Here is a 25494-nt window from a genome sequence, read left to right as displayed (position 1 = left end):
TGTGGAGTACAAGATCATAAGACAATTCATAGCAAAAGATTAGTGTCATACTACTGAAGTGATCTTTTAAATAAACCTGGATTGTTCAGTCTTTCTTCTTTTAGAATGGATTGCAGGTTTCGGTTCATTAGCATGTAAATCTCAGAACAGTTTTTTAAAAGTAGTTCTGGGATTTACCTATGAAAGAACTGAAACAGTCATTCTAAAAGATGAGAGACTTCAATAATCCAGGTCTTTTTCAATAGAAAATTTCAGTTGCATCACACTAATCTTTTGGCTAGATCTTATACTCCACAATCACCTGGACTTGGATGGGGTGATGACAGGTGGGTGTGGGGGGCAGGGGCAGTGTTGGACAGGCTTCTGGGGCGGACGGGCGGCAGTGCTGGGGGCAGAGTCTTACACGCTGCGTGCTGCTACAAGTCTCTGGAGCAGACTTTAAAATCTCAGAGCCCCAGAGTAAAGGCATTTTAATTGATTAACCAAATAATTGATTATCCAAACGAATTTATGTGACTGCTTCCTGAAACAAAGCATCCAGATACTTCTTCCCCCTCACAGATGTGCCAATGTTTTAAACCTCAGATTCCAGCTCATCAATTCAGAGCCAAAGTTCCTTCAATAAACAACACATGCTGATGTGGTCACTGCTGTTCGCAATGGGATCAGCCAGCTCCTACATCATACAGCACATCACCTACCCAGCCATCTCTACTTAATTTATTAGTTAATCAGTTCATTTTAGAGTGTCTTTTTCCAAATCTTGGACAGATTTCCTACCAACCAATAAGGTCACAGCTCTTCAGTTTGCAAGGAGTGCATGAGCTCCTTATAGGATATTGCTCAACCCTATACCGATGTGGAAACAAAGAGTTTCCTCAAACTAGAATTCAAAAGTCTTAAAATGATCAAATAACATTTTTTAGATAAAACACAGAATTTAAAAAAAGGTACAATTCTTGCTTTGGTGCATATAGAAATTCTATTAAGTCTAATTATCAGTTGGTATCATCCAACTACTTGTTTGCAACCTATCCATTCAAAGCGATACAAAACAAAGCTACTTTCTTTCTCCACTCATGTTTCAGTTGCAAATACCTAACTCGTGTACCAGCCGAGTTCTTGGTTACGTACACATGAGCCCATAGGAAGAGGAAACAAAGTGAAAGCTCGTGAAAACTCTCCAGGAGCCTTAAAAAATGTGACAAAGGCTTGACAGATTCAGTTATGACAAGTGAAAACTGTTTGACACATAAAAATCAAGAGGGGCACGGACTGCATAAATAGACAAGGTCTTTTCCCTGGGGTGAAGGGAGGGGAAAGAGGGGGAGTAGGCCAGAACTCGAGGGCCTAGGTTTTGGAATAGGGGGCAAATTTTAAAAGGGAGCCAAGGGGCAACTATTTCACAGAGGGTGGTTCATATAGTGAATGAGGAAGTAGAGATAACTGGTACAATTGCAACATTTAAAAGGCATCTGGAAGGGTGTATGAATAGGAAGGGTTAAGAGGGATATGGGCCAAGTGCTGGCAAATAGATTAATTTAGGATATCTGGTCAGCATGGACAGGCTGGGCCAAAGGGAGTGTTACCATGCTGTACCATCTTTATGACTCTATACTATATTTCCAAGTTACCTTGCCAACTGTCAATCAAGATCAGAGTCGCGCTAAGTAATGTCCAATAAAACAGTACCTTTGAATTCGCTTCCATTCACCCATATTTGTAGTTTGTCAAAAACGACTGGATGCATATTGTCGAACTTCTCTTTCACAAGAAATCAACCAGCTTTACTTTCCAAGTGGCATTTTAAAAGGTATTTTCAGAATTTCAAATAAACTAAGTCAAGCTGTAAAATCAACTCAGCTAAACTTAAGAATTTTGGGAGTTGCAGTAATAATTAAACTTACTACCTCTAAGTGTGTTTGAGCTTTCTCACCAGTTTTAAAATTAACAAAGCCAATAATGCAATATCAATGACAGGCAAAACAAAACATATGTTGAATTTTGCTGTAAGATAAAAAGCTAAAGTCACACGCAATCACAGGACAATAGGGCTGGTCTCTCATTAGAGAGATGCAACTGGTGATGGGTTTAACCTGACGGTCACCACATTCCAGGAAAGGAGGTGGAGAAGGATCTTCATTGTGTCCTCAGCCAGTACAGGAATTTAATCTGTGCTGTTAATTTCACTCTGCATCATAAATCAGTTGTATACCAGTGTCATAATGGATTCATTACAAATCCAATTTAGATTAGAAAACCCCCAAGAACTTATTTCACTGTACTTGATCATGTTATTAATTTAGGCACTGACAGAGACCAATGTTGGGGTGGGCAGTCCCTCTGAAAATTGCCCATATAAAATAGATAAATTGAAGTTAAACTGCAAATTTTTATTTTATCTTTCTAAAATTCATCGAATAACAGTATCACCGGCTAAGTCAATATTTATTGCCCACCCCTAATTATCCAGAGGGCAGTTAATAGGCAACTACATTGCTATGGGTCTGGAGTCACATATAGGCCACACCAGGTAAGGATAGCAGTTTCCCTTCCAAAAGATTACGTGAACCAGATGGGCTTTCCAACAATTAACAAGGGTCAATTCATGATCATGATCACATTCTTCATTCCAGATTATATTGCATTAAAAAATTCCACCATTTGCCATGGCAGGATTTTAAATCGAATCCCCAGGATAATACCACGATATTGTTGCCTCCCTGAAATGAGTAAACCACTAAATCCAGGGACAACTAATAGTTCTAATTGAGATCCATCTCCTGTTGCCTATTTTACAACCAAGCCACCTCTTCATATCAAGTAACAAAAGAGAATTTGGTTAAATGGCAGCTATTCAGAGATTCAGATGTAGCACTAATGTAGACTTTGAAGAAAATAGTCTCTACTTAGAGGAACAAGGTTTGGTCAGATATAGCTAGGTGGCTTTGTCAGAGTGAGGTCATGCCTAACAGTGGTATTTTGAGGTAGAGAGAGGAGGGTAGGGTAGTGACGCAGTTTATATGGATTTCATAAGGGCCTTTGACAAGGTCACGTGGGAAACTAATACAAGTTAAAAATACAAGGGACAAAAACACAAGTTGTTGGAAAAGCTCAGCAGGTCTAGCAGCATCTGAGAAATCAGAGTTAATGTTTCAGGTCTGGTGACCCTTCCTCTGAAGGGGTGGCACACCACAGGGGTCCCTTTGAACATAGGGCCTGTACTGCACTGTAATGTCCTTCGGCCCTTGATGTTGCACCAACCTGAAGCCCATCTAACCTACACTATTCCATTTTCATCCATATGTTAATGGAATGACCATTTAAATGCCCTTAAAGTTAGGAAGTCTACTACGGAGTAAAGAAACTACCTCTGACATCTGTCTTATATCTACCACCCCTCAATTCAAGGTTATGCCCCTTTGTGCTCACCATCACCAGGTGAAAGGCTCATTGTCCACCCTATCTAATCCTGATTTTCTTATGTCTCAATTAAGTCACCAGTCAACCGTCCGTCCATACCAGACAACATCCTAGTAAGTCTCCTCTCTACCCTTTCCAACGCTTCCACATCCTTCCTGTAACTCCATACAATACTCCAAATGTGGCCGCACCAGATTTAGACAGCAAAATGACCTCATGATTCCAAAACTCAATCCCTCCACCAATAAAAGCTCACACACTGTATGCCATCTTAACAACCCTATCAACAAGGGTGGCAACTTTCAGGGGTCTATTACATGGACAAAGATCCCTCTACTCATCTACACTACCAAGAATATTACCATTATGCCTGTCGCTCTTTCCGCATTAAATTCCATTTGCCACCCCTCATCCCAGCTCTGCAGCTTATCTATGTCCCTCTATAACCTGCAACATCCTTCGGCACTGTCCACAACTCCACCGACCTTAGTGTCATCTGCAAATTACTAACCTATACTTCTATGCCCTCATCCAGGTCATTTATGAAAAAGTGACCAACAGCAGTGGTCCCAGAACAGATCCTTGCGGTACACCACTAGTAACCGAACTCCAGGATAAACATTTCCCATCAACCATCACCCTGTCCACTTTCAGCTAGCCAATTTTGATCCAAACTGCTAAATTTCCTTCAATCCCATGCCACTGCATTTTGTGCAATAGCATAGTGCGAGGAAGCTTATCAAACACTTTACTGAAATCCACATACACCACATCCAACTGCTTTACCCTCATCCACCTGAGGCACAACCTACCCTTCACAAAACTTAACTATTCCTAATCAACTTATTCCTTTTAAGATTATAAATCCTCTCTCAACCTTTTCTAACACTTTACCCACAACAGAAGGCTCATTGGTCTACAAATTTCCAGGGTTGTCTCTATTCCCCTTCTTGAACAAGGGAACATTTGGTGTCCTCCAGACTTCGGACATTATTCTTGTAGGCAATAACAATAAAAAGGATCAATGCCAACAGCTCTACAATCTCCTCCCTAGCTTCCCAGAGAATCCTAGAATAAACCCCATTTGGCCCAGGCAACTTATCTTCACACTTTCCAGAATTGCTAAAACCTCTTCCTTATTGTTTGATATATTCATAAACTATGTAAAGATGAGAGAGCATGCAGAGTAAGACAACGAAACTCATGGGTGCATAATATTGGCCGGGTTGTCGAGAGTGAGGAGGAAGGTATTTAGGTTAGAGTATATTGATAGGTTGGTCAGACAGGCAGATCAATGGTACATGAAATGTAACCCTGATAATGCATTTTGGAAGCAACTAGACAAGGGAGTGTACAATAAATGGCAGGTCATCAGGAAGCTCAGATGAACTGAGGAATTTTGGGATGAGTGTCCACATACTTAAAAATGGTAGGGCAGGGTAATAGGATACTTAAGGCAGCATACGGGACATTTGCCTTTATCAGAATAGAATAAAAGAGTAGGGAGGGAATGTCGGAGCTGTGTAGGACTTTGGTTAGGTTTATCCACAGCTGCACTTGAGTGAGTGCAGACATGATTCATCAGGATGTTGCCTGGGGTGAGTACTTCAGCTACAAAGAGAGACTGGATAAAGTTTGAGCTGTTTTCTTTGGAGCATCAAATTGAGGGGGGACCTAATAGAGGCGTACAAGTTTATGAGACGCACAGATAGGGTGGAGAGAGAGCAGTTGTTCCCCTTAGCTGATGGTTCAATAACAATGGAGCCTAATGTCAAAGTGAAAGGCAGGAGGATTTAATGGGACTTAAGGAAAAGCTTTTCACGCAGAGGATGGTTGGAGTTGGAAATGTACTGGCTGGGAGGGTGGTTGAAGCAGGAAAACTCAATCTTAAAAAATAATGAGATGGATATTTGAAGTGCCATAACATTCAAGGCTATAAACCTAGTATGTGAACAAGTATAAGTGGTGTAGCTTTGATAATTTGGACTCTGGGCTAAAGAACCTCTATTGTTATGATTAATTTTTTCCCCTTAAAGCCACAGATTGAAGCATTTCTACAAAAGATTACTGTTAATTAATAACGCAAAGGAAAATTTTCATGTTCTTTCCAATATCCTCTGACCCAGTGAACAGTACCACAGGATAAACACAATCTTGTACTTTTTGAAACTGCTGCAACAGTAGATATCAAATTTCACTTGTAGCTTACACAATTTTCAAGGGGTCAGCATGATACCCAAATTATATTCTTCAACTAATTATTTAGGTTTTTCAGTAGTTTGTTTTTCAAGACCATATCAGATGCTATTACAGCAAATAACGAATAACTGGTGCCCCAATTCCCAGTTTTAACTGACCTGTGCAAAAACTTCCCTCAAGAAAACCAAAATGATACCTTACCTTGTCAAAATGGGGTTGATAGAGAGCAGCATACTTTCGTTGCAATTCATGAACTTCTGCATAGAACTTAGCTTCTATATGTGCACATTTCACCTGGAGGTTCTTCAAAGCATTTACACGCTTCTTCACAATTTTAGGCAAGCTGAAAAACCAATAAAGTTCACAAGTCAACTTGCTTCCTAGTATTCATCCAAGATGGACTTCAATTTACCTCACCTCTACAGTGATTTTTAAAAAAACACAAGCCAATAGCTCAACTGAAATAGTCTTGCATTTCCAATCACCACAATCCAAGTTAATCATTCTTTACTACAGCCTTGTAACTAAAACCAGAACTTGGCAGTTGTATGAGGGGACGGAATGGCTGTCCACCAGACAGTTCAGAAAGAAAAAAGCAGGTAATGCAGGAGTCCATTTGGTCCCAGCGACTAACCAGCATTCCACTTTGGAAGCTGATGAGGTGAAAAAGAGCAACAACGATAAGGAATTCTGCTGTCAGAGGAACAGACAGGCATTTCTGCAGACAAAGACCAACTCCAGGATGGTGTGTTGCCTCAGTGTAATGTCAATGAGTAGCTGCAGGGCATCCTGAAAGAGGGGTGTAACGAGTTGCGTGTCATGGTACCAATGGTATGGGCAAAGTGAGGAATGAGATCTTACATCAAGAATTCAGGGAGTTAGGCAGTAGATTAAAAAGGACATCAATGTTTGCCATTTTTGGATTACTCCCAGGGCACCGTGCTAGTGAGTTTAGAAATTGGAGATTAGGATAGATGAATACTCAGCTCAAAAGTACGTGAGACAGACAGGGTTTTAGATTCTGGGATGGTTTGCTCTTGAACTAAATCTACCTTGGCAGGTAGATTTGCCAAGGCTGTTGAGGAGTTTAAACTCGTCTGGCAAGGGGAAAGAACACAGTATATTATTGAGACATGCTACAGCAAAGGAAGCAAGTGACTTTAGCTATGTTGAGTGTCAAAAGAGTACGGAAGGTTTGGATGGTCTTTAATGCCAGGAGCGCAATAGATTAACTCAGTCTTATGGCATTATTGGCATATGGAAGTATGATATTGTTGCCATCACAGAAAGATGGTTGAGGGAAGGACTAGAATGACCACTCATTCTAGGGTATAGGACCTTTTGGCAAGGGAGTAAAAAAGGTGGTGGTGTAGGCATGTAAAATTAAAGAGTCAATTATTGCAATAAGGAGAGAATATCTTTGAAGGATGCTCAAATAAGGCTTTGTGGGAAGAACTTAGGAATGTTAAGGTGACACCTACTTTACTGAGACGGCAACATTGCCCCTACATTTACCTCTAAAGAGTCAAAGTTTGGAGAACGCTGGATGTCTAGAGTGTCACCCAAAGAGAGCAATTCCGGTACATTCCTAGAAAAATGCAGGAAGTGCAGATGAAAACTTGGGAAAGCAATCAGAAGAGCAAAAAGGGGCCATGACAAATAACTTACAAGCAGAATTAATGAGAATCCAAAAGATATTTTATTAATGCATAAAGGAAAGAATAGGGCCCAACTTGTGTGTGAAGCTGGAGGATATTGGAAAGGTGTTGAATGAATATTTCTCTTCAGTCTTCACTCTGGAAGAGAAAAACCTGGGTAACATAATTCAAGAAAAAAGGATTGAGGAACTTGCACAGTTCAACACAGAAGGGGATGGGGAGGGGGGGGGGGGGCGCAGCAGTAATGGAAGCTCTTGAGCTAAAAAAAAAGGTTGTGGCCTGGATAATTACATCTCAGACTGTTGTGCGAAACAAAAGCACAAAATTAGTGGCTTGACAAATTTTTAATTCCTTTCAAGCCACAGAGAAGTGCCAGAGGACAGCTAATGTGGTTGCACTTTTTAAAAAGTGATAGAGACAAACCAGGAAATTGCAGACTGGTGAGTCTTACTATTGGAGAAAATTCTGGAGTGAATTAATACCTGCTTAGAAAGGAATGAGTTAATTTAGGATGGTCAGCTTGACTTTGTTAGCGGGAGGTCATGTCGTACAAATTTGCCACTTTTTGAGAAAACGTGATCAAGCATGGATTGTGTTTATATGGACTTTGACTAGGTACCACATGGTAGACTAATTGATAAGGTTAAAGCACGTGGAACAAAGAAATTGTGGCAAGACGGATCAGAAACTGGCTTAGTAATAAAGATAGAAGGCTGTTTGAATAACTGGAGGCCAGTGTCCAGTGGTATATCACAAGGATCAGAGTCTCACAACAAAAAGAGAGCTCAATTGGTCCATGCTGACCAGGTTTCCTAAACTGAACTAGCCCTGTTTGACTGTATTTGGCTCATATCCCTCTAAAACTTTCTTATCCATGTGCCTATCCAAATGTCTTTTAAATGTTCTCAGTATACCTGCCTCTATCACTTCCTCTGGCAGTTCATTCCACATATGCATCATATTGTGCGAAAATGTTGGTCCCTTTGAAATCGTTCCCCACTCACCTTAAATCTATGTCCTCTAGTTTTGGACTCCCTTAGCCAAGGCCACCTTCCTAGGGTATTCGTCTTATCCAAGTGAGGATCTAAAATCTGGATTTCAACAGTTGTCAGGAGCAACCATTTTATGTATGCTTTTACTAACTACAAAATGGCTTCTCAATGCAAGTAACATAACAAAATGGCTTCTCATCCTGCTAAAAGCTGCATTCCCGAGCTAATCAAAGATTAAGCAAGACAATGGGCCCCTCACAGTATGGAATTAACTAAGCTAGATAAGACACATTAACCATCCTACCTAACCCTGAAATGCGGGTGCAAAGAAATAACGTGTGGAAAACAACTTTGCTTCCAAAGAAATATCATTGGGTTAACATGCTGTCCATTGTGTCATTTTATTACACTTTATTGGATTTACTCTGCAATCAAGGCTGGACTATTTCTTAAGCATAAAAACTGCCTTTGTTCCAAGTGAATTGCACAGTTTCTCCAAAGGAACACAGAAGCTTTTAACCTATGTTGCTGGACTAACCTCTACCCAACCATTACTAATTCAAGCTTGAAATCTTGCTGAAGTAGACCTTACTCCTAACATTTCTTTGACCGATCGCGGAACCAATACACACCTCCCGGGAGGAGTCTCTCAGTTCCACGATCGGTCAAATAAACGTTCCGTGATCCTTGGAGAAACTGCATAATTCACTTGGAACAAAGGCAATTTTTATATGTTTAAGAAATGGTACAACCTTAATTGCAGAGTAATTAAGTCAGCAGAGCAAGTGAGTAGGCTAGTTAAAGTGGTATATGCAACATTTACTTTCAGTTACGGCACAGAGTATAAGAGCAAGGAGGTAATGTTGGAATTACACAGACCATTGTGTGCACAGTTCTGGTCACCTCACTACCAGAATGTGATAGCACCAGAGTGGTTACAGAGGATATTGCCTGGAGTGGACAAATTAAGCTATGAGGTAACACTGGAGAGGCTTAGATTGTTTTCTTTAGAGCAGAGAAGACTCAGGGGGAACATTCAAGATTGAGGGGTATGGACAGAGTGAACAGAGGACAGCTGCGCCCCTTGGTTGAGGAGTTAATTAAGAGGAACCACACCCTTAGGGTAAGCAGGAGGAGATTGAGGGGATTTGGAAGGAACAGAACCAGGACAATAAGATGCATTGTTAATATTCCTTACCTTTCTATATAACCAGATGGGTTGCCTACAAGCCCATCAAGTCGCTCTTGTAACGCTGCCAAAATCCGTGGATTCTGCATCATTTGCACGGTGAGCTGTCGAGCTGTACACATTTTTTGGGAGTAGGGGAGACAGAAGGAGAAGAGAAATGAATAGTCAATTTATCACAAACAGTTGGCAGATGGATCTTTTAATATTTAAAAAAAATGTTAGGCAAGATCCTAGTACAGTCAGTGTCAGATGGACAAGGAAACGGACTCTTCCGGTCCAACTCGTCCATGCCGACCAGATATCCAACCCAATCTAGTCCCACCTGCTAGCACCCAGCCCATATATCCCTCCAAATGCCTCATAAACCCATCCAGATGCCTTTTAAATGTTACAATTGTACTAGCCTCCACCACTTCCTCTGGCAGCTCATTCCATACACATACCACCCTCTACATGAAACCGTTGCCCCTTAGGACTCTTTTACATCTTTCCCCTCTCGCCCTAAACCTATGCCCTCTAGTTCTGGACTCACCCAACCCAAGGAAGAGATTTTGTCCATTTATCCTATGCCCCTCATGAGTTTATAAACCTCTATGAAAGATCACCCCCTCAGCCTCTGACGCTCCAGGGAAAACAGACCCTGCTTATTCAACCTCTCCCTCCCATAGCTCAAATCTTCCAACCCTGGCAACATCCTTGTAAATCTTCTCTGAACCCTTTCAAGTTTCACAACATCCTTCTGATAGGAACGAGACCAGAATTGCATGCAATATTCCAACAGTGGCCTAACCAATGTCCTGTCCTGCCTCAACATGACCTCCCAACTCCTGTACTCAATACTCTGACCAATAAAGGAAAACATACCAAACTCCTCCTTCACTATCCTATCTACCTGTAAATTAATGTTAAATTTAATGAAAACTACAAGTTTGATATAAATTGAGAAATACATCTGCCAGCATTTGTATGATGAATTGGTAAGTTGCGATTGTATGCTCGACCCCATAGATCTCTCAAAACAAAGCAGATCTGATCATAGATCACAGGAAAGAGAGCATTTGCGCATGCACTGGCTCTTCAAAAGACCAATTAATTGCAATGTCTCTCTCTACAACCCTGCAAACCTCTCCTATTGAACGTATCTAAATTCAATTGAGTACCTCAGAACTCATGCAAGCTTCTCCACTCAAAGAAAAGAAATCCCCCGATGGAAATAAAATTTCTGTAAGGATTCTGAATTCATCTAGGATGAGCGATAAAAGCATACCAATTACAGAGTCTGACTGGATTAAGTAATCTGCACACTACTTAATAGAAAAATGATTAGGAAATTAAATGAAACAAAGATAAACATGGAGAAGAGAACAGGTAAAAGTCACTTCAAACAAAAAAGATTTTAGAAAATTTACAATTCCCTATCAAAAAACTTCTTCCACTACCTTGTGGAAGTAGGCAGGAACAATCGCCTTTGTGCAAAAGCAAGCAGAATGGATCAAAAAGGGAGAGCAAGAAAGGAAGATAGTTATTAGGTCCGTATTATCGAAGTGCTATCAAGAAAATTGGGGGAAATATCAAATCCAAACACTGTCTGAATGTGTGAAGCAGTGACAACACATTAAACAGGATGAATAAATAGCAGAACAAAAACTGACAAGTTTGACATAATAGCCAGAATGACAGTTTGGTTTTCAATGTGATCAAGGTTGGGAACTAATGTTCCAAAAGAAATCTTCCAACCTCTAATTTCTCCAGTTCAATCTTCTTACTGATAACCTCCTTCCACTCATTAGATCAGACTTCCACAGCATGGAAAAAAGGCCTTTCAGCCCATTTGAGTCCACACTGTGCAAAAACAACCACCCAACTATTCTAACCCATTTTCAAGCTCTTGTGATGCCAAGGCTTTTATGCCTTGACATCACAAATACATATTTAATATGTCTTAAACATTAAGACAGTTTCTGCCTCTACCACCCTTACTGGCAGAGTGCTGCAGATTCATAGGAACAGTAGACCACTATTTCAGCCCCTCAAGAGGGTTCTGCCATTCAATGTGATCATGGCTGATCTGCGGCCAAACTCCACATACCTACTTTTGATCCATATCCCTTAATACCTTAACTCAAAAGAAAAATTAGATGTAAGACTTAACAGCTGACCTAGGATCAATTGCTGTTTGTGGAAGAGCATTCCAAACCTTGACCATCCTTTGGGTGTAGAAGTATTTCTGAACGCACCTTTGAACAGTCTGGTCCTAAGTTTTAGACTATATGCCTTAGTCCTAGCATCTTCACCCAGTGGAAATAACTTACCTTTATCTATCCTGTCTTTTCTTGTTAACATTTTGACTTTCTTAAAAATTGAAAGATAGAGAGACAGGCTCTTTGGCCCAAACTGACCAAAATGTCTATTTACTTTAACCCCATTTCCATGGACTTGGCCCATGTCCTTCTAAACCTTTCCTATCCATATCAGATCATCCTATAACTTTCCCATTTCTGGATAAAAAAACTTTGCATAATCTCTCCTTAAATGAATGCCTGAATTCAAGGTATCATTCTTGTAAATGTTGATACCTACTACCTCCAATGCCAATGTATACTTCCTGAGGAATGGTGCCCAGATCCACTTAGTACTCCAAGAAGGGTGTAACTAGGACTTTATATCACTGCAACATAACTTCTGCATTCTGTACTTCACTCCTCTAGATATAAGAGCCAGAATCCATTAGTCTGCTTAACTACTTGCTGCACTGGTTTGCGGCATTTTAAAGAGCAACACACCCAAACTGTGGAACCATAGGGTATAATCTCAGTCAGGCAGCTGCCAGTTGAGACAGACAAGGTGGAATTTCTCCTCAGGAAAGATGAGAGGAGAAAGATTTGAGACACCCAAGGGACAAATGTTTCACAAAAACCAAAACTGCAAATACTGTAAATTGGAAACAAAAATAGAGATTGCTAGAAAAGCTCAGCAAGTCTGACAGCATGTGTAAAGAGAAATCAGTTAACATTTTAGGTCTTATTATCATGGTCACGAAGGGTCACCAGATCCAAAACGTTAACTGGTTTCTTTCCAGATGCTGCCAAATCTGCTGAGCTTTTCCAGCAATATCTGTTTTTGTTTTTTCACACAGATAATTGGTTTGTGTGGGGAATGAATAGCCAGAGGAAATGGTAGATGGTTACAACATTCAAAAGACATTTGGATAGGTATACGGATAGGGCAAGTTTAAAGGGATACGGGCCAAACACAGGCTAATGGGTCTAGATTAGTTTGGGAAACAGTCGGTATGGATGACTTGGACTCATTGAATGAGAGCGCTGACTCAGTAGTCCAAAGGGCCTACATCTGCTCCTACAAGTTAGTTCTGGTAGCTAGATATATTCCAGACTATAGGTGGTAGGAAGCAATCAGACCCAAGAACCAGTGCTTGGAGCACTGCACATTTTGCTTCATGACTTAGAATACCATTAGAAATGTCTAACTTGCCAACGATTCCAAACTTAGAGGCACAGATGGCAAGGATGATACAAATTTCTTGCAACAGACATGATTGCAAAATAGGTAGACAAGTGCAATGTACACGAACAATGTCCTGGGTCATGCATGTGCATCAATCTTTGTGGGTGTCAATGAAATAGCATATTTGTTCTTATAATTAAAGCCCAATATAAATAAAAACAGATGAAGTATGCTGAATACAAAGCTTGTGTTAGACCACAACCAGAGTATAGAACCCAGTACTGGACACTATTCTTTAGAATAGCATTCAAGTAGGAGGTGGAGAACTATGGCACTAATTCTAGGGGCGGAGTAGCTTAGTTACAAGTTTCGAGAAGTTGGTATGGTCTTTCCTAGAAAAAAAAAACGCATACCTGATAGAAGTGTACAAGATGACCAGAAGGAATGAGTGAAAAGAAACCAGATGGGTACTTTATAGAAATAAATAAAAATAAATGGTTGCAGGGATCAAGTAGTGGATTGTTCCAAAGTCAGCCGGGGGACAAATGTTGTCTTTCCATGCCATTTCTCTTCAGATATGAAGAAATCTAAATTTCTGACACAGCTTTAGTGAATTCAAGCTATATGTTTACCTTTGTTATCTGTATCTTCAGAAGCTTCATCTTCCTCTATATCCTCCACGTCTTCCATATCTTCTTTCTGATCACAATCAACCTGCTCTTTGCTATAACAGAGAATGTCCAACATTGAAAAGCATACTTTTGTAATTTTGCCTATACAAGTAAGTTGTTCTCAAAGGCACACGTTTATACATTTAGGGTGTTTTCAGATTTATCAAAAAATTGATCAGGTGCAATTGGAAAACTGTTTCCTTGTCCAGGTAGAATAAAACTCAGACAAGATTACACAAACTGGCAACATGAGCACTTGTCAACAAGATTTACTTAACAAGGCAATGAAGAGTACTGTTCCCAACTACCATCAGCCTTCCAATATGGAAAGGTGGCCCTCATGACATAAACATACAAATGGTGACTCTAACCTCAAAATTGTAAAACAAGTGTGACCCCCTCCAATAAAACATTGTGGAAGCTATTGCGATTTTTATTGATGCGAGTAGACCAACAATGTTTTTTAATGAAAAAGCCCTCTGCTATTAGAATAGCACTGCAAAAAGTAAACTAATTTTGTTAAAATATCTTGGCTTAAAAAAACTTTATGCTCAACAACTGCAAAGAGTACAACTTCACACAGCATTCATGGTTAGAAGATATCCCAAAAACAATGACTACAGACAACTTGAGACAGTGAACTCAGAATAGGTGCATTTATTTCACACAGAATCCATTGCAACTTTGTACACGAATTATCACCAACCACTTTTAAAGGCTGGGTAGTCTGGTAGGGTTAAGAGGTCCTCCTGACTCAAAGCATATCCACAAGGCACACGGCAGTATGGTGGATGGTTCTCCTCTAGACTGAATGAGCGCAGGATACCTTCAACTTCATCCAGGATGAAAACAAGATGCTGGACTGACTATCCACTACCTTAAACCAATCCACCTACCACCACAGTGGTTGCAGTGCATGACTGACAACTGCAGGTGACATGGTGAAACAATAGTATCACTGGACTAGTAACCCAGAGCCTCAGGCTAATGTTCTGATAGATGTGAGTGCGCATCTAACATAATAGCCAGAATGACAGCTTGGTTTTCAATGTGATTAAGGTTGGGAACTAATGCTTCAAAAGAAATCATGCAACCTCTAACTGTGAATATGAATTCAACAAAACAGAATTTTTAGATGTCTAATGTCAACTAACTAGCTTCTAAGTGTCATTATCTCACCTAGCCTACATGCAACTCCAGACCCAAGAGTTGGCCCATAATGCTCAGTTCCAGGGCAAATGGATCAGCTGGTCCAGCCAGCACCACCCACAATCTATGAATGAATAGAAAAACCTCCTCAACCAACAGTGCAGATGCATGTTCTGCAGTCCCGAACAGGTTTAAAATGGCAAGAGGGGACAATCTTTAAACATCGCCAATTACAGAATTATTAGTGTAGAGGGCAGCTTTTAGCCCATCATGCCTACATAGAGTCTACTGGCACTAGGTAATCTCGTGCTTTTTTCTTTGTACACCATTTCTATCCAAATAACTACACATTCACTCAATTGAAGCTGCCTCCACCACATTTCCAGACTGTGCGTTCCATAGCCTAACTACTCAGCAAGAAAAAGAAAATTCTCACATCACCCTTGCTTCATTTTCACATCACCTCAAAGCTAATGTTGCCCTATCCTTGTATCATTTACAAGCAGAAATAGCCCCTATTTCATCCAGCCTGCTCATTTTTAGGTTGCATCCTTGAATATTAAATAATAGTGCTACAGAGATAATGGAATAATGGATGCATCGGCCGCAAATCTCCAAGAATCCTTAAGATTCTGGAGTAGTCTCAGGGGATTGGAAAATTGCAAATCCAACACATTCTTAAAAAAGGGAAGGTGGCATAAAATAGGTTCCTATCAGATGCGTCACAAAAACTGAAATTCAGCAGGTTTGGCACCATCTGCAGAAAAGGAAATGTTGACTCTGGTACGAAAATAAGCAGAAATGGGTACTGCAGATGCTGGAAATCAGAGTCCAGATTAGAGTGGTGCTGGAAAAGCACAGGTCAGGCAGCATCAGAGGAGCAGGAAAATTGACGTTTCGGGCAATTCCTGGAATTCCTGAATGGTTTTTGCCCAAAACGTTGATTTTCCTGCTCCTCGGATGCTGCCTGACCAGCTGTACTTTCCAGCACCACTCTAATCTAGACGCTGGTATGAAAATATGGACGGAGATTAACTGTTGAGGTTGTACAGGACATTGGTGAGGCTTCTTCTGGAATACTGTGTCCAGTTCTGGTCGCCCAGTTATAGGAAGATCATCAAGCTGGAGAAGGATCTGAAGAGATTTACCATGCTGTTGCCCTATATGGACAGTTTAAGTTATAAACAGGCTGGGACACTTTCAATGGAGAATAGGAGGTTAAGAGGTGACCTGATGAGAGGTATAGATAGGAGTTGATGGTAGTTGTCTTTTTGCTAAAATGACATTTCAAGACCAAGGGGCACTTTTTTTTAAGGGAAGGTGATTTTAAAAAAAAAAGGCAACTTTTAAAAATATAGTTTTGAGCGTGGAATGAACTTTGAGGAAGCGGTGGATATGGGCACAATTACAACATTTAAAATGTTTGAAATGATACAGGTCAGGAATAGGCAGGTGGGACTAGTTTAATTTGAGATTATGTTTGGCATTGACTGGTTGGACTGAAGGGTATGTTTCTGCACCATATGACTGACTATCTCCCCCTCACAAAGTTGCCAGATTGGAGTTTTTCCAGGGTTTTGTTTATTTCAGATTTCTGAAATTAGTATCTTGCTTTTAGAGAGCTTGCATCTGTCATTAGGAAATTTTTATCCATTAAAAAAGTATTTTAGACACACAGACTTCACGAAAGAAATTATGCCTAACAAATTTACAAGTCTTTGAAAGCAGGGCAGATAAAAGTGAAAAGTCATGGATCTGATATACTTGAATTTGCAAAAGGCTATGAATAAGAAACTATAGTATTTGATGTGGTATACTGGTATGGAGAGAGGATTATTCTGGATTAGTGGTGCTGGAAGAGCACAGCAGTTCAGGCAGCATCCAATGAGCAGCGAAATCGACATTTCGGGCAAGAGCCCTTCATCAGGAATAAAGGCAGTGAGCCTGAAGCGTGGAGAGATAAGCTAGAGGAGGGTGGGGATGGGGAGAGAGTAGGATAGAGTACAATGGTTGAGTGGGGGAGGAGATGAAGGTGATAGGTCAGGGAGGGGAGGGTGGAGTGGATAGGTGGAAAAGGAGATAGGCAGGTTGGACAAGTCAAAGGGACAGGGCTGAGCTGGAAGTTTGAAACTAGGGTGAGGTGGGGGAAAGGGAAATGAGGAAGCTGTTGAAGCGTTCCGAGGTGGAAGATGAGGCGTTCTTCCTCCAGGTGTCTGGTGGTGAGGAAAGAGGCCCAGGACCTCCACGTCCTCGGCAGAGTGGGAGGGGGAGTGGAAATGTTGGGCCACGGGACAGTTTGGTTGATTGGTGCGGGTGTCTCGGAGATGTTCCCTAAAGTGCTCTGCTAGGAGGCGCCCAGTCGCTCCAATGTAGAGGAGACCGCATCGGGAGCAACGGATACAATAAATGATTTAGTGAATGTGCAAGTAAAACTTTGATGGATGTGGAAGGTTCCTTTAGGGCCTTGGATAGAGGCGAGGGAGGTGGTGTGGGCACAGGTTTTACAGTTCCTGCGGTGGCAGGGGAAAGTGCCAGATTGGGAGGGTGGGTCGTAGGGGGGTGTGAACCTGACCAGGTAGTCACAGAGGGAACGGTCTTTGCGGAAGGTGGAAAGGGGTGAGGAGGGAAATATATCCCTGGTGGCGGAGTCTTTTTGGAGGTGGCAGAAATGTCGGCAGATGATTTGGTTTATGCGAAGGTTCGTAGGGTGGAAGGTGAGCACCAGGGGCGTTCTGTCCTTGTTATGGTTGGAGGGGTGGGGTCTGAGGGCAGAGGTGCGGGATGTAGACGAGATGCGTTGGAGGGCATCTTTAACCATGTGGGAAGGGAAATTGCAGTCACTAAAGAAGGAGGCCATCTGGTGTGTTCTGTGGTGGAACTGGTCCTCCTGGGAGCAGATACGGCAGAGGCGGAGAAATTGGGAATACGGGATGGCATTTTTTGCAAGAGATAGGGTGGGAAGAGGTGTAATCCAGGTAGCTGTGGGAGTTGGTGGGTTTGAAAAAAATGTCAGTGTCAAGTCGGTCGTCACTAATGGAGATAGAGGGGTCCAGGAAGGGGAGGGAGGTGTCAGAGATGGTCCAGGTAAATTTAAGGTCAGGGTGGAATGTGTTGCTAAACTGTTTCTGTACCCTCTCCAAATCCTTCTTGTAGTGATGAGAGCTGTACACAAAATTCTAGTGTGGCCAAATATGTTCTATACAACGACATAACAAAAACATGACCACCTTATTCTCTTGCACTTTCCAGGAACTGTGGACCTGCATGCCTAGAACCCTCAATGTTCGTGCTTCAAAGGATTTTGTCATTTATTGCACACTTTCCTTCTGCATTAGGCGTTCAACATACATTACCTCATTTATACAGATTAAATTCCACTTGCCAGTTCTCCACCCAAGCCTACAGTCTATCCTGGAGGATCCTCTGATAAATCCTCATTACCTGCAGTTTCTCCAATGTGTTGTCCACAAAATTACTAATCAGATCACCTACATTCTTTTCAAAATCTTTATATATTGCAAACAGGGGTACCAGTACACATTCCTGCCAAACACCACTGGTCAGAAAAATACCCTTGCATGTGTACTATGTATGACCAAGTGACTTCTGAATCCATCTTACCAGCTCACTGTGGATTCCATTCCACTTCACCTTCTGTACCAGCCTGCCATGAGGTACCTTGTCAATATCCATCATCATGCTCTCAATTATCTTTCCCACTTCCTCAAAAAACTCAAAATCAAGTTTGTGACACAACTTCCCTTCAAAAGGCCACGCTGTCTACTGCCATTAAGTCAATATTTTTCCACATTTGAGTATACCTTACCATTAAGAATCTTCTCCAGTAAATTTCCCGATAACCAAAAGGCTCAGCAGCTTGTAATTTCCAAGATAATCCTTATTGCCCTTAAAAGGAACAGACTGGCTGTTCTCCAGTCCTGTGTGAGACACTCTGGCTAAAGAGGATACAATGATTTTGTGCAAATCCCAGCAGTTTCCTCACCTGCCTTGCTAAATATTCTGTGATAGACCCTGACAAGTCCTCGGGACTTCGTTTTCAAAAACAGTCACGCCCTAGAATATCAACATACCCATCCGTGGACTCCACTAGTTCCTGCTCCTTTGCAAATTATAAATGCAAAGTATGCATTAAGGACCTCCCTCAATTCTTCTAAATCCATGCATCCTTTGTCCCTGATCATGTGGTTAAAATGAGATTATGCACTTTGACAGGAAGAGGAGCTAAGTCTGATTTAGTTTGGAAAAAAAAACAGAAAAAGGTTTAGCAAAGAACATTCAGGGTCCTCACACAAATTACAAAAAAACTAGCACATATACAGGAGGTAATAAGGCAGATTGGAATGTTGACCGTTACTTCAACGGTAATGGGAATGTAAAGGTACGAAGATGCACTAAAGCAGATGACACTGAAGTCAGTAGAATAGTGGACAGCGTGGAAGAATGTTGCAGGGGGACTTGGATAAACTGCAGAATTAGGTTGAGGGGTGGCTAATGGAGTTCAATGCAGATAAATGGGAGGTGATTTACTTTGGGAAGAACAACAGAAGGCAGAATACTGGGTCAATGGAAAGATTCTTGGTAGTGTGGATGTGCAGAGGGATCTTGGAGTCCATGTACATTGACCCCTGAAAGTTGCCACCCAGGTTGTAGTGCTGTTAAGGAGGCAAATGGCAGCTTAGGTTTTATTGGTAAAGGGATGGAGTTCAAAGCTGTAATGTCATGCTGCAACAATACAAAACGCTAGTGCTGCTGCGCTTGGAATACTGTGTACAGTTCTGGTTGCCCCATTACAGGAAAGATGTGGAAGCATTGGAAAATATGCAGAGGAGATTTATGAGGATGTTGCCTGGTCTGGAGGGAAGGTCTTATGGGGAAAGGCTGAGAGATTTGGGTCTGTTCTCATTGGAGAGAAGTCGGCTAAGAGGGGATTTGATCAAGACATACAAGATGATCAGAGGATTTGATAGGGGAAAGACTGTCACTGTCTACCCTAGAATGATGACATCAGCTTGCAAGACAGGCATAGTTACAAATTGAGGGGTAAAAGATTTAAGACAGATGTCAGAGGCAGGTTCTTTCCTTTGTGGTATGGGCATGGAATGCCCTACTTGCCAAGATAGTTAACTCAGCCACATTAGGGAGATTAAAACACTCCTTAGATAAAGACATGGATGATGGAATAGTTTGGAGGACGGGCTTAGATTAGTTTACAGGTTGGCGCAGAGGGCCGAAGGGCCTGTTCTGCACATGCCAATCCCACCAGCTCCATATCCCAAAGATTCATAAGCTATAATTTCTGCCACCAGAAACATTTGCTTCCCCTCCCTTGTCAGCATTTCACAGGGATGGTTCCCTCCTCCACTCCCAAACATTCCATGTAATTTCAAAGCTTGCAAGTTTGCCCATTTATCTCCTCACTGTGCAAGGGCACTAATATCTTTGAAGTGAAACAGCAATTTATTTGCACTTTAATCTAGGAGAGAAAAGCGAGGACTGCAGCTGCTGGAGATCAGAGTTAAAAAAGCATGGTGCTGGAAAAGTACAGGTCAGGCAGCATCCTAGAAGGAGAGTCTACATTTCGAGCATAAGCTCTTTCTCAGGAATGCAAGTGAATCTAGGCTATCGTATTTGCTGCTCAAAAGGTTGTCAACTGCACAACATGGAGACTAAAACTGACTGACCATTTTGTCAAACAAACAACTACCTTCTGCCCATAAGAATGGCCCTGAGCTTCTAGTTTCCATGCCAGTATGTGTCTCGAGCATGCTGCAGTCCTCCAGTGAGGGTCAACGCAAGCTGGAGGAACACCATCTTCTAGCAAGGTACCTTACAGCCTTCAGGCAATCCAGAGAAGGTTCACGAGGCTGATTCTGGTTATGGAGGAATTTTTCTTATAAGCACAGGTCTATACGCAGTTTAAAAGATTGAGAGGCAACCCCACTGAAACAAGAATTTTAGGGGGCTTGATACGATAGATGCAGAGAATTTGCTTCTCCTTGTTAGACAGGCTAGAAACAAAGGGTGAATCTAAAAGGAGGGAGAATTTCTTGAAGATAAAATCTGTGGAATTCTTTAACACAGACTGCTGTTGACATGGCCTTAGGTATATCAAGGTGGATAGATTTTTAATCTGCAAGGAGAAAAAAGGGTTACAGAGAAAAGGCAGGAAAAGAACGGAGGATAATTAGATGTATATGGGTCAAATAACCTACTTCCACATGTACATCTTAAGTCTTAGGGCTTCCTCTGTTTAAGCTGCCTCATTCATTTCAGATTTTTAAAAAGTTGGGTTTTGATTTAAAGATACATCTAATCGTATGGAATGCCATTTCCAATGGGCCTGCGTACCACAAGGATTGGTGTAGGGTGCACTGCTTTTCATCATTTTATATAAACAATTTGGTTGTGAATACAGGAGGTATGGTAAGTTAGTTTACACATGACACCATAATAGGTGGTGCACTGGACAGTGAAGATTATCTAAGAGTACAACAGGACCCTGAACAGATCAGCCGAGTGCTGGATAGAATTTAATTTAGATGAACGTAATGGGTTAGATTTTGCTCAGGAAATCCAGAGCAGGATTTAAAAATAGGGCCCTAACAGTAGGGCGATGTATAGTGTTACCAAACAAAGATCTAGGGATGCTGGTGCATTGTTCCTTGAAAATGGATAGAACAGAGAGTAAAAGGAGTTGGGATGTCACGTTGTAGCTGTACAGGACATTGGTTAGGCCACTTTTAGAATACTATGTACAATTCTGGTTGCTCTTCTATTGGGAAGTTGTTAAAACAGGAGGACACAGAAAAGATTTAAAAGGATATTGCCAGAACTGAAGAGTTTAAGCGCTATGGACTGGCTGATTAGGCTGGGACTATTTTCTTTGTAGCAAAACTGGAGGGGTTACATTATAGAGGTTTATAAAATCATGAGGGGCATGGATAGGATAAATAGAAAAAAGTTTAGTAGGATATGGGTCAAATGCAGGCAAACGGGACTAGGTCTGATCAGCAAAGACGAGTTGAACCAAAGGGTCTATTTCTGTGTAAAACGATTATGACAGCGTACTGATTTTCTCTGCCAACTATAACCAAAATACCCATTTATAGTTTGCTTGAGGGTTTTTTCACTACAGAGCCCAAACACACAAATCTACAATACACTTTACAAATACTCAACTCCTACATGCTGCCCTGGACTCTGTGGTTCAGTGACACAATATCTACAATACAAGGCAAAAATCCCAGCTGTGACTTGCTGATATCCTGCATATGATTCGTCCAGTGTTGAAAATCAAAGACAACAATTTTTCAAGAACCAGATGACTTAAGGAATTTTTACCCATCACATTAAATTAAACAATCAAAACATGAGTATCGCTCTAGTTCTGAAAACAAGACAAAGTTGAACCTTGCAAGAGAGTGTTAGATTTCAAGCCAGAAGTATGCAACAAACTAAGGTCCTTTTCCCAGCTGATCTTCCTATAAAACCGCTTTATCTTCAAGACAACCTTAAACTGGCTCTGCACATATTCCAAAATAATAAGCTCTCAAACACTGGACCCGCAAGAGTAACAATGTTGAAGTCTAAAGGCCCAGAATTCAATCAATTCCTTGGAAAGAGGGAATCACTATCAGTTTATGCAGATCTTCGAAGTGGTCAAGATCAGAACATTTCAAATGAAGAAATTCTTACACATCTTGATCCCAAATTACTTACCCCACAATTCTAGACATCTCCAATGATCAGAAAGCCTTTCTGAATCCACACACTCTAGCCCTTTTAAATAAAAGTTTTTTTGTTTCACCAGATACTTTTCCTAGACTCCAAAGTTTAGGCCCAAAATCCTTCATCTCTCTTTAGAGCAACCCCATCATCCCAACACTCAGTCTGGAGAACCTTCACTGTACTTCAATAATACATACCCAACCTTAGGTAGGGGACTCAAAACTGCACACATTGAAGGCATCAATACACAACACTCTGTTCTACCTAAAGTGGATAATCTCTCAAAAAAAAAATTGCACACAAAACAGGTTGGCAGCCTCTGCGGGGGGAAAAAAGTAGTTAAAGTTTGAATCCATTGACTCTTCAGACCCTGAGTGTTTCACCAATTTCTATTTTTTGTTTCAAATCTTCAGCAGCTCTGTTTTATTTTTGTGGATATCCTCATTTCTCCACATTGATTCAGCAAGAACTTGGCAAGGGAAACACACAGCCTGTCCAAAACACATCAAAAAAGTTCACTGCACCATTCTCTCAACCTATTCTAGTTTTGTCACATAGCTAGAAATATTACATTTGGTCACACGTCCCAAATCATTGATATAGACTGTGGACAGTTGCAAGTCAGATCATTAAGCAGAGAGTTACCAGTTATTCCTACTGTTGTCAGCTAACCCTCAATCCATGCAAATATACTAGCCCTTTTCACGTGGTCTCATTTTGTTTACTAAACTCCCACAGAGGACTTAGCAGGAGTAAGTTTTCAACCCTTCTAGCTTTTCTTCCTCCATTCAAGGGGATCATGGCTGATTCGGTTATAGTTTCAACTTTACTTTTGTCTGTACTCCATAAATCAGACTCCCCCTTTTGCCAAAAATCTATCCAATGCTGTCTTGAATGAAGTTAAGGTTCAGGGAAGAGAACTTCACAACTAAGATTTCACCCCCACCTTATTTCTATCCACAAAGTTTTATCACCTTTTCTTTTCTGCCTGTGCTTCCTAGAGGTTTAATATCCTTCAATACTCAGGTCCTACCTTTGATCATACTTCAGCCTTTTTAAAATAAAATATGAATATTGTTGGCTAACAAACACTGTATCCACAAATGCCCAGGGACAAAGTAGCAAATTGCCTTCTTCAACCACTGCAGTCTATGTAACCACACCCGCAGTGCAGTTGAGAAGAAAGTTCTGGAATCTTGACTCAGCTACAAAGGAAAAAAAAATACAGAACTTAAGTCAGGATGGGTACTACTTGAAGAGGAACCTGGCTCTAAACTAGATTACACATCTATTCGCTTCTATTTATGGAATAAGCCCCCGCCCCCCCACCCCAGCCATCTCCAGTTTGTTGCAGATGCTGCACGCTTTGAATTGCATTCAATCGATTTTATTCTGCCATTCACTTTTGTACTTCCCATTAATAGCGTTGTTTTTTCTCCTACCTGAATATTCTTGCAGCCTCCCATTTGCATCACAAGCTAGCTTAAGCCTTAACAGCATGCGCAAATCTCTTTGTCAGGATCAGTTCCAGTCCTAAGGTACAATTTGTAATTTAAACAGGTCCCACCTCCTCCAGAAACAGTCCCAATTTCAATAATTCACAGGTGAAACAAACACTGACTTTCAGCCTAATTCTCCAGTTAATTCACAATTTTTTTTAAATACTAGACTCCAATGCCTTTATTCAGTAGCACCGGCAATACATTCGAAATCCCTCATTCTGACTTGGCCACAAAGCCATGTAAAAATTGATATCCCCTACCCAATACAATAATGAGGAGCAACAGGACCACACAAATGGCTGCCATTTAGCTTCCCAGAATCTAATGAGTTTTGGAAAATTAAAACTAATGCATCAACAATCTCACTGGCTAATTCTTTTTAAGACTCCTCTGTGAAATCCATCAGAACCTAGGGACTTGTCAACTTATTTCCAATAATTTACTCAGTGGTTGTGCGGCAAGTTTGCAGAACAAAACACAGGCAAAGATTGGCTGGTCCATACAACTTTTGTCTGTTTCCTTCTACCAGATGACGAATCCTCTATGCAATCTTCAAGATTCCGATGGCAAATTATTTTGACAGACAAGAGCATGAACTGCATGATTAACTAAACATAACAGTAGTGTGGAAACAGGCCCTTCGGCCCAACAAGTCCACACCCACCCACCGAAGCGCAACCCACCCAGACCCTTACATTTACCCCTTACCTAACAGTGCGGGCAGTTTAGCATGGCCAATTCACCTAACCTACACATCTTTGGACTGTGGAAGGAAACCGGAGCACCCGGAGGAAACCCACGCAGACACGGGGAGAACGTGCAAACTCCACACAGTCAGCCACCTAAGTCGGGAATTGAAGATGTGCAGGTTAGGTGAATTGGTCATGCTAAATTGCCCGTAGTGTTAGGTAAAGGGGTAAATGTAGGGGAATGGGTGAGTTGCGCTTCAGCGGGTGGGTGTGGACTTGTTGGGCCGAAGGGCCTGTTTCCACACTAAGTAATCTAATCTAATATCCAAAACCATTCTTGAAAAGAGCCAACCAGGGCTCAATTCCAAGACTGCTAGCGAGCAAGCTAGGAGTGAAATGAAAAGCTGCTCTACTCAATTGTTACAATTTGGAATGCACTGCCTGGGATAATGGTGGAGGAAGATTCACAAAAGGCTTCAAAGCAGAGCTGGATGTGCATTTGGAAGTCATGAATTCAGACGTTTTCGGAGACAAGGGCTGGAAGTAGGTGAAAGTGAGGACTGCAGATGCTGGAGACTAGAGTCAAGATTAGAGTGATGCTGGAAAAGTACAGCAAAGCAGGCAGCATCCGAGGAGCAGGGGAAAAAAAGAAAAAGAATCGACATTTTGGGCAGGAGCCCTTCATCAGGGATGGAGACTGGGACAAGCCAGTTGGCTCTTTTGGGAACTGGTATGGACATGGGTCAAATAACCTCCTTCTGTACTATAAAACTCTAGGATTCTGACACTGTCTTAGCCTGAAATGCTT

General features: G+C 41.3%; 1 protein-coding gene across 5 annotated transcripts in view; it reads right to left on the bottom strand.

The window, feature by feature from the left end:
- The window catches only part of nap1l1 (nucleosome assembly protein 1-like 1), an 89518-nt gene that overhangs the window by 44821 nt on the left and 19203 nt on the right, over positions 1-25494 (bottom strand). For 3 of the 5 annotated variants that reach the window (XM_072552077.1, XM_072552078.1, XM_072552074.1), the window contains exons 1-3: positions 13559-13673; positions 9471-9573; positions 5824-5965 (exon numbers count right to left, since the gene is read on the bottom strand). In XM_072552077.1, coding sequence (XP_072408178.1) covers positions 5824-5965; positions 9471-9573; positions 13559-13673 — 360 coding nt within the window. Of the gene's footprint in view, positions 1-5823; positions 5966-9470; positions 9574-13558; positions 13674-25494 lie in introns of those variants that run through there. The other 2 variants (XM_072552075.1, XM_072552076.1) reach the window with 1 other exon arrangement.

This window comes from Chiloscyllium punctatum, chromosome 32, assembly GCF_047496795.1.
Source record: "Chiloscyllium punctatum isolate Juve2018m chromosome 32, sChiPun1.3, whole genome shotgun sequence".
Classification (NCBI taxonomy): domain Eukaryota; kingdom Metazoa; phylum Chordata; class Chondrichthyes; order Orectolobiformes; family Hemiscylliidae; genus Chiloscyllium; species Chiloscyllium punctatum.
The sequence above is the reverse complement of the archived record's forward strand: the minus strand, read 5'-3'. Positions and strand labels throughout refer to the sequence as shown.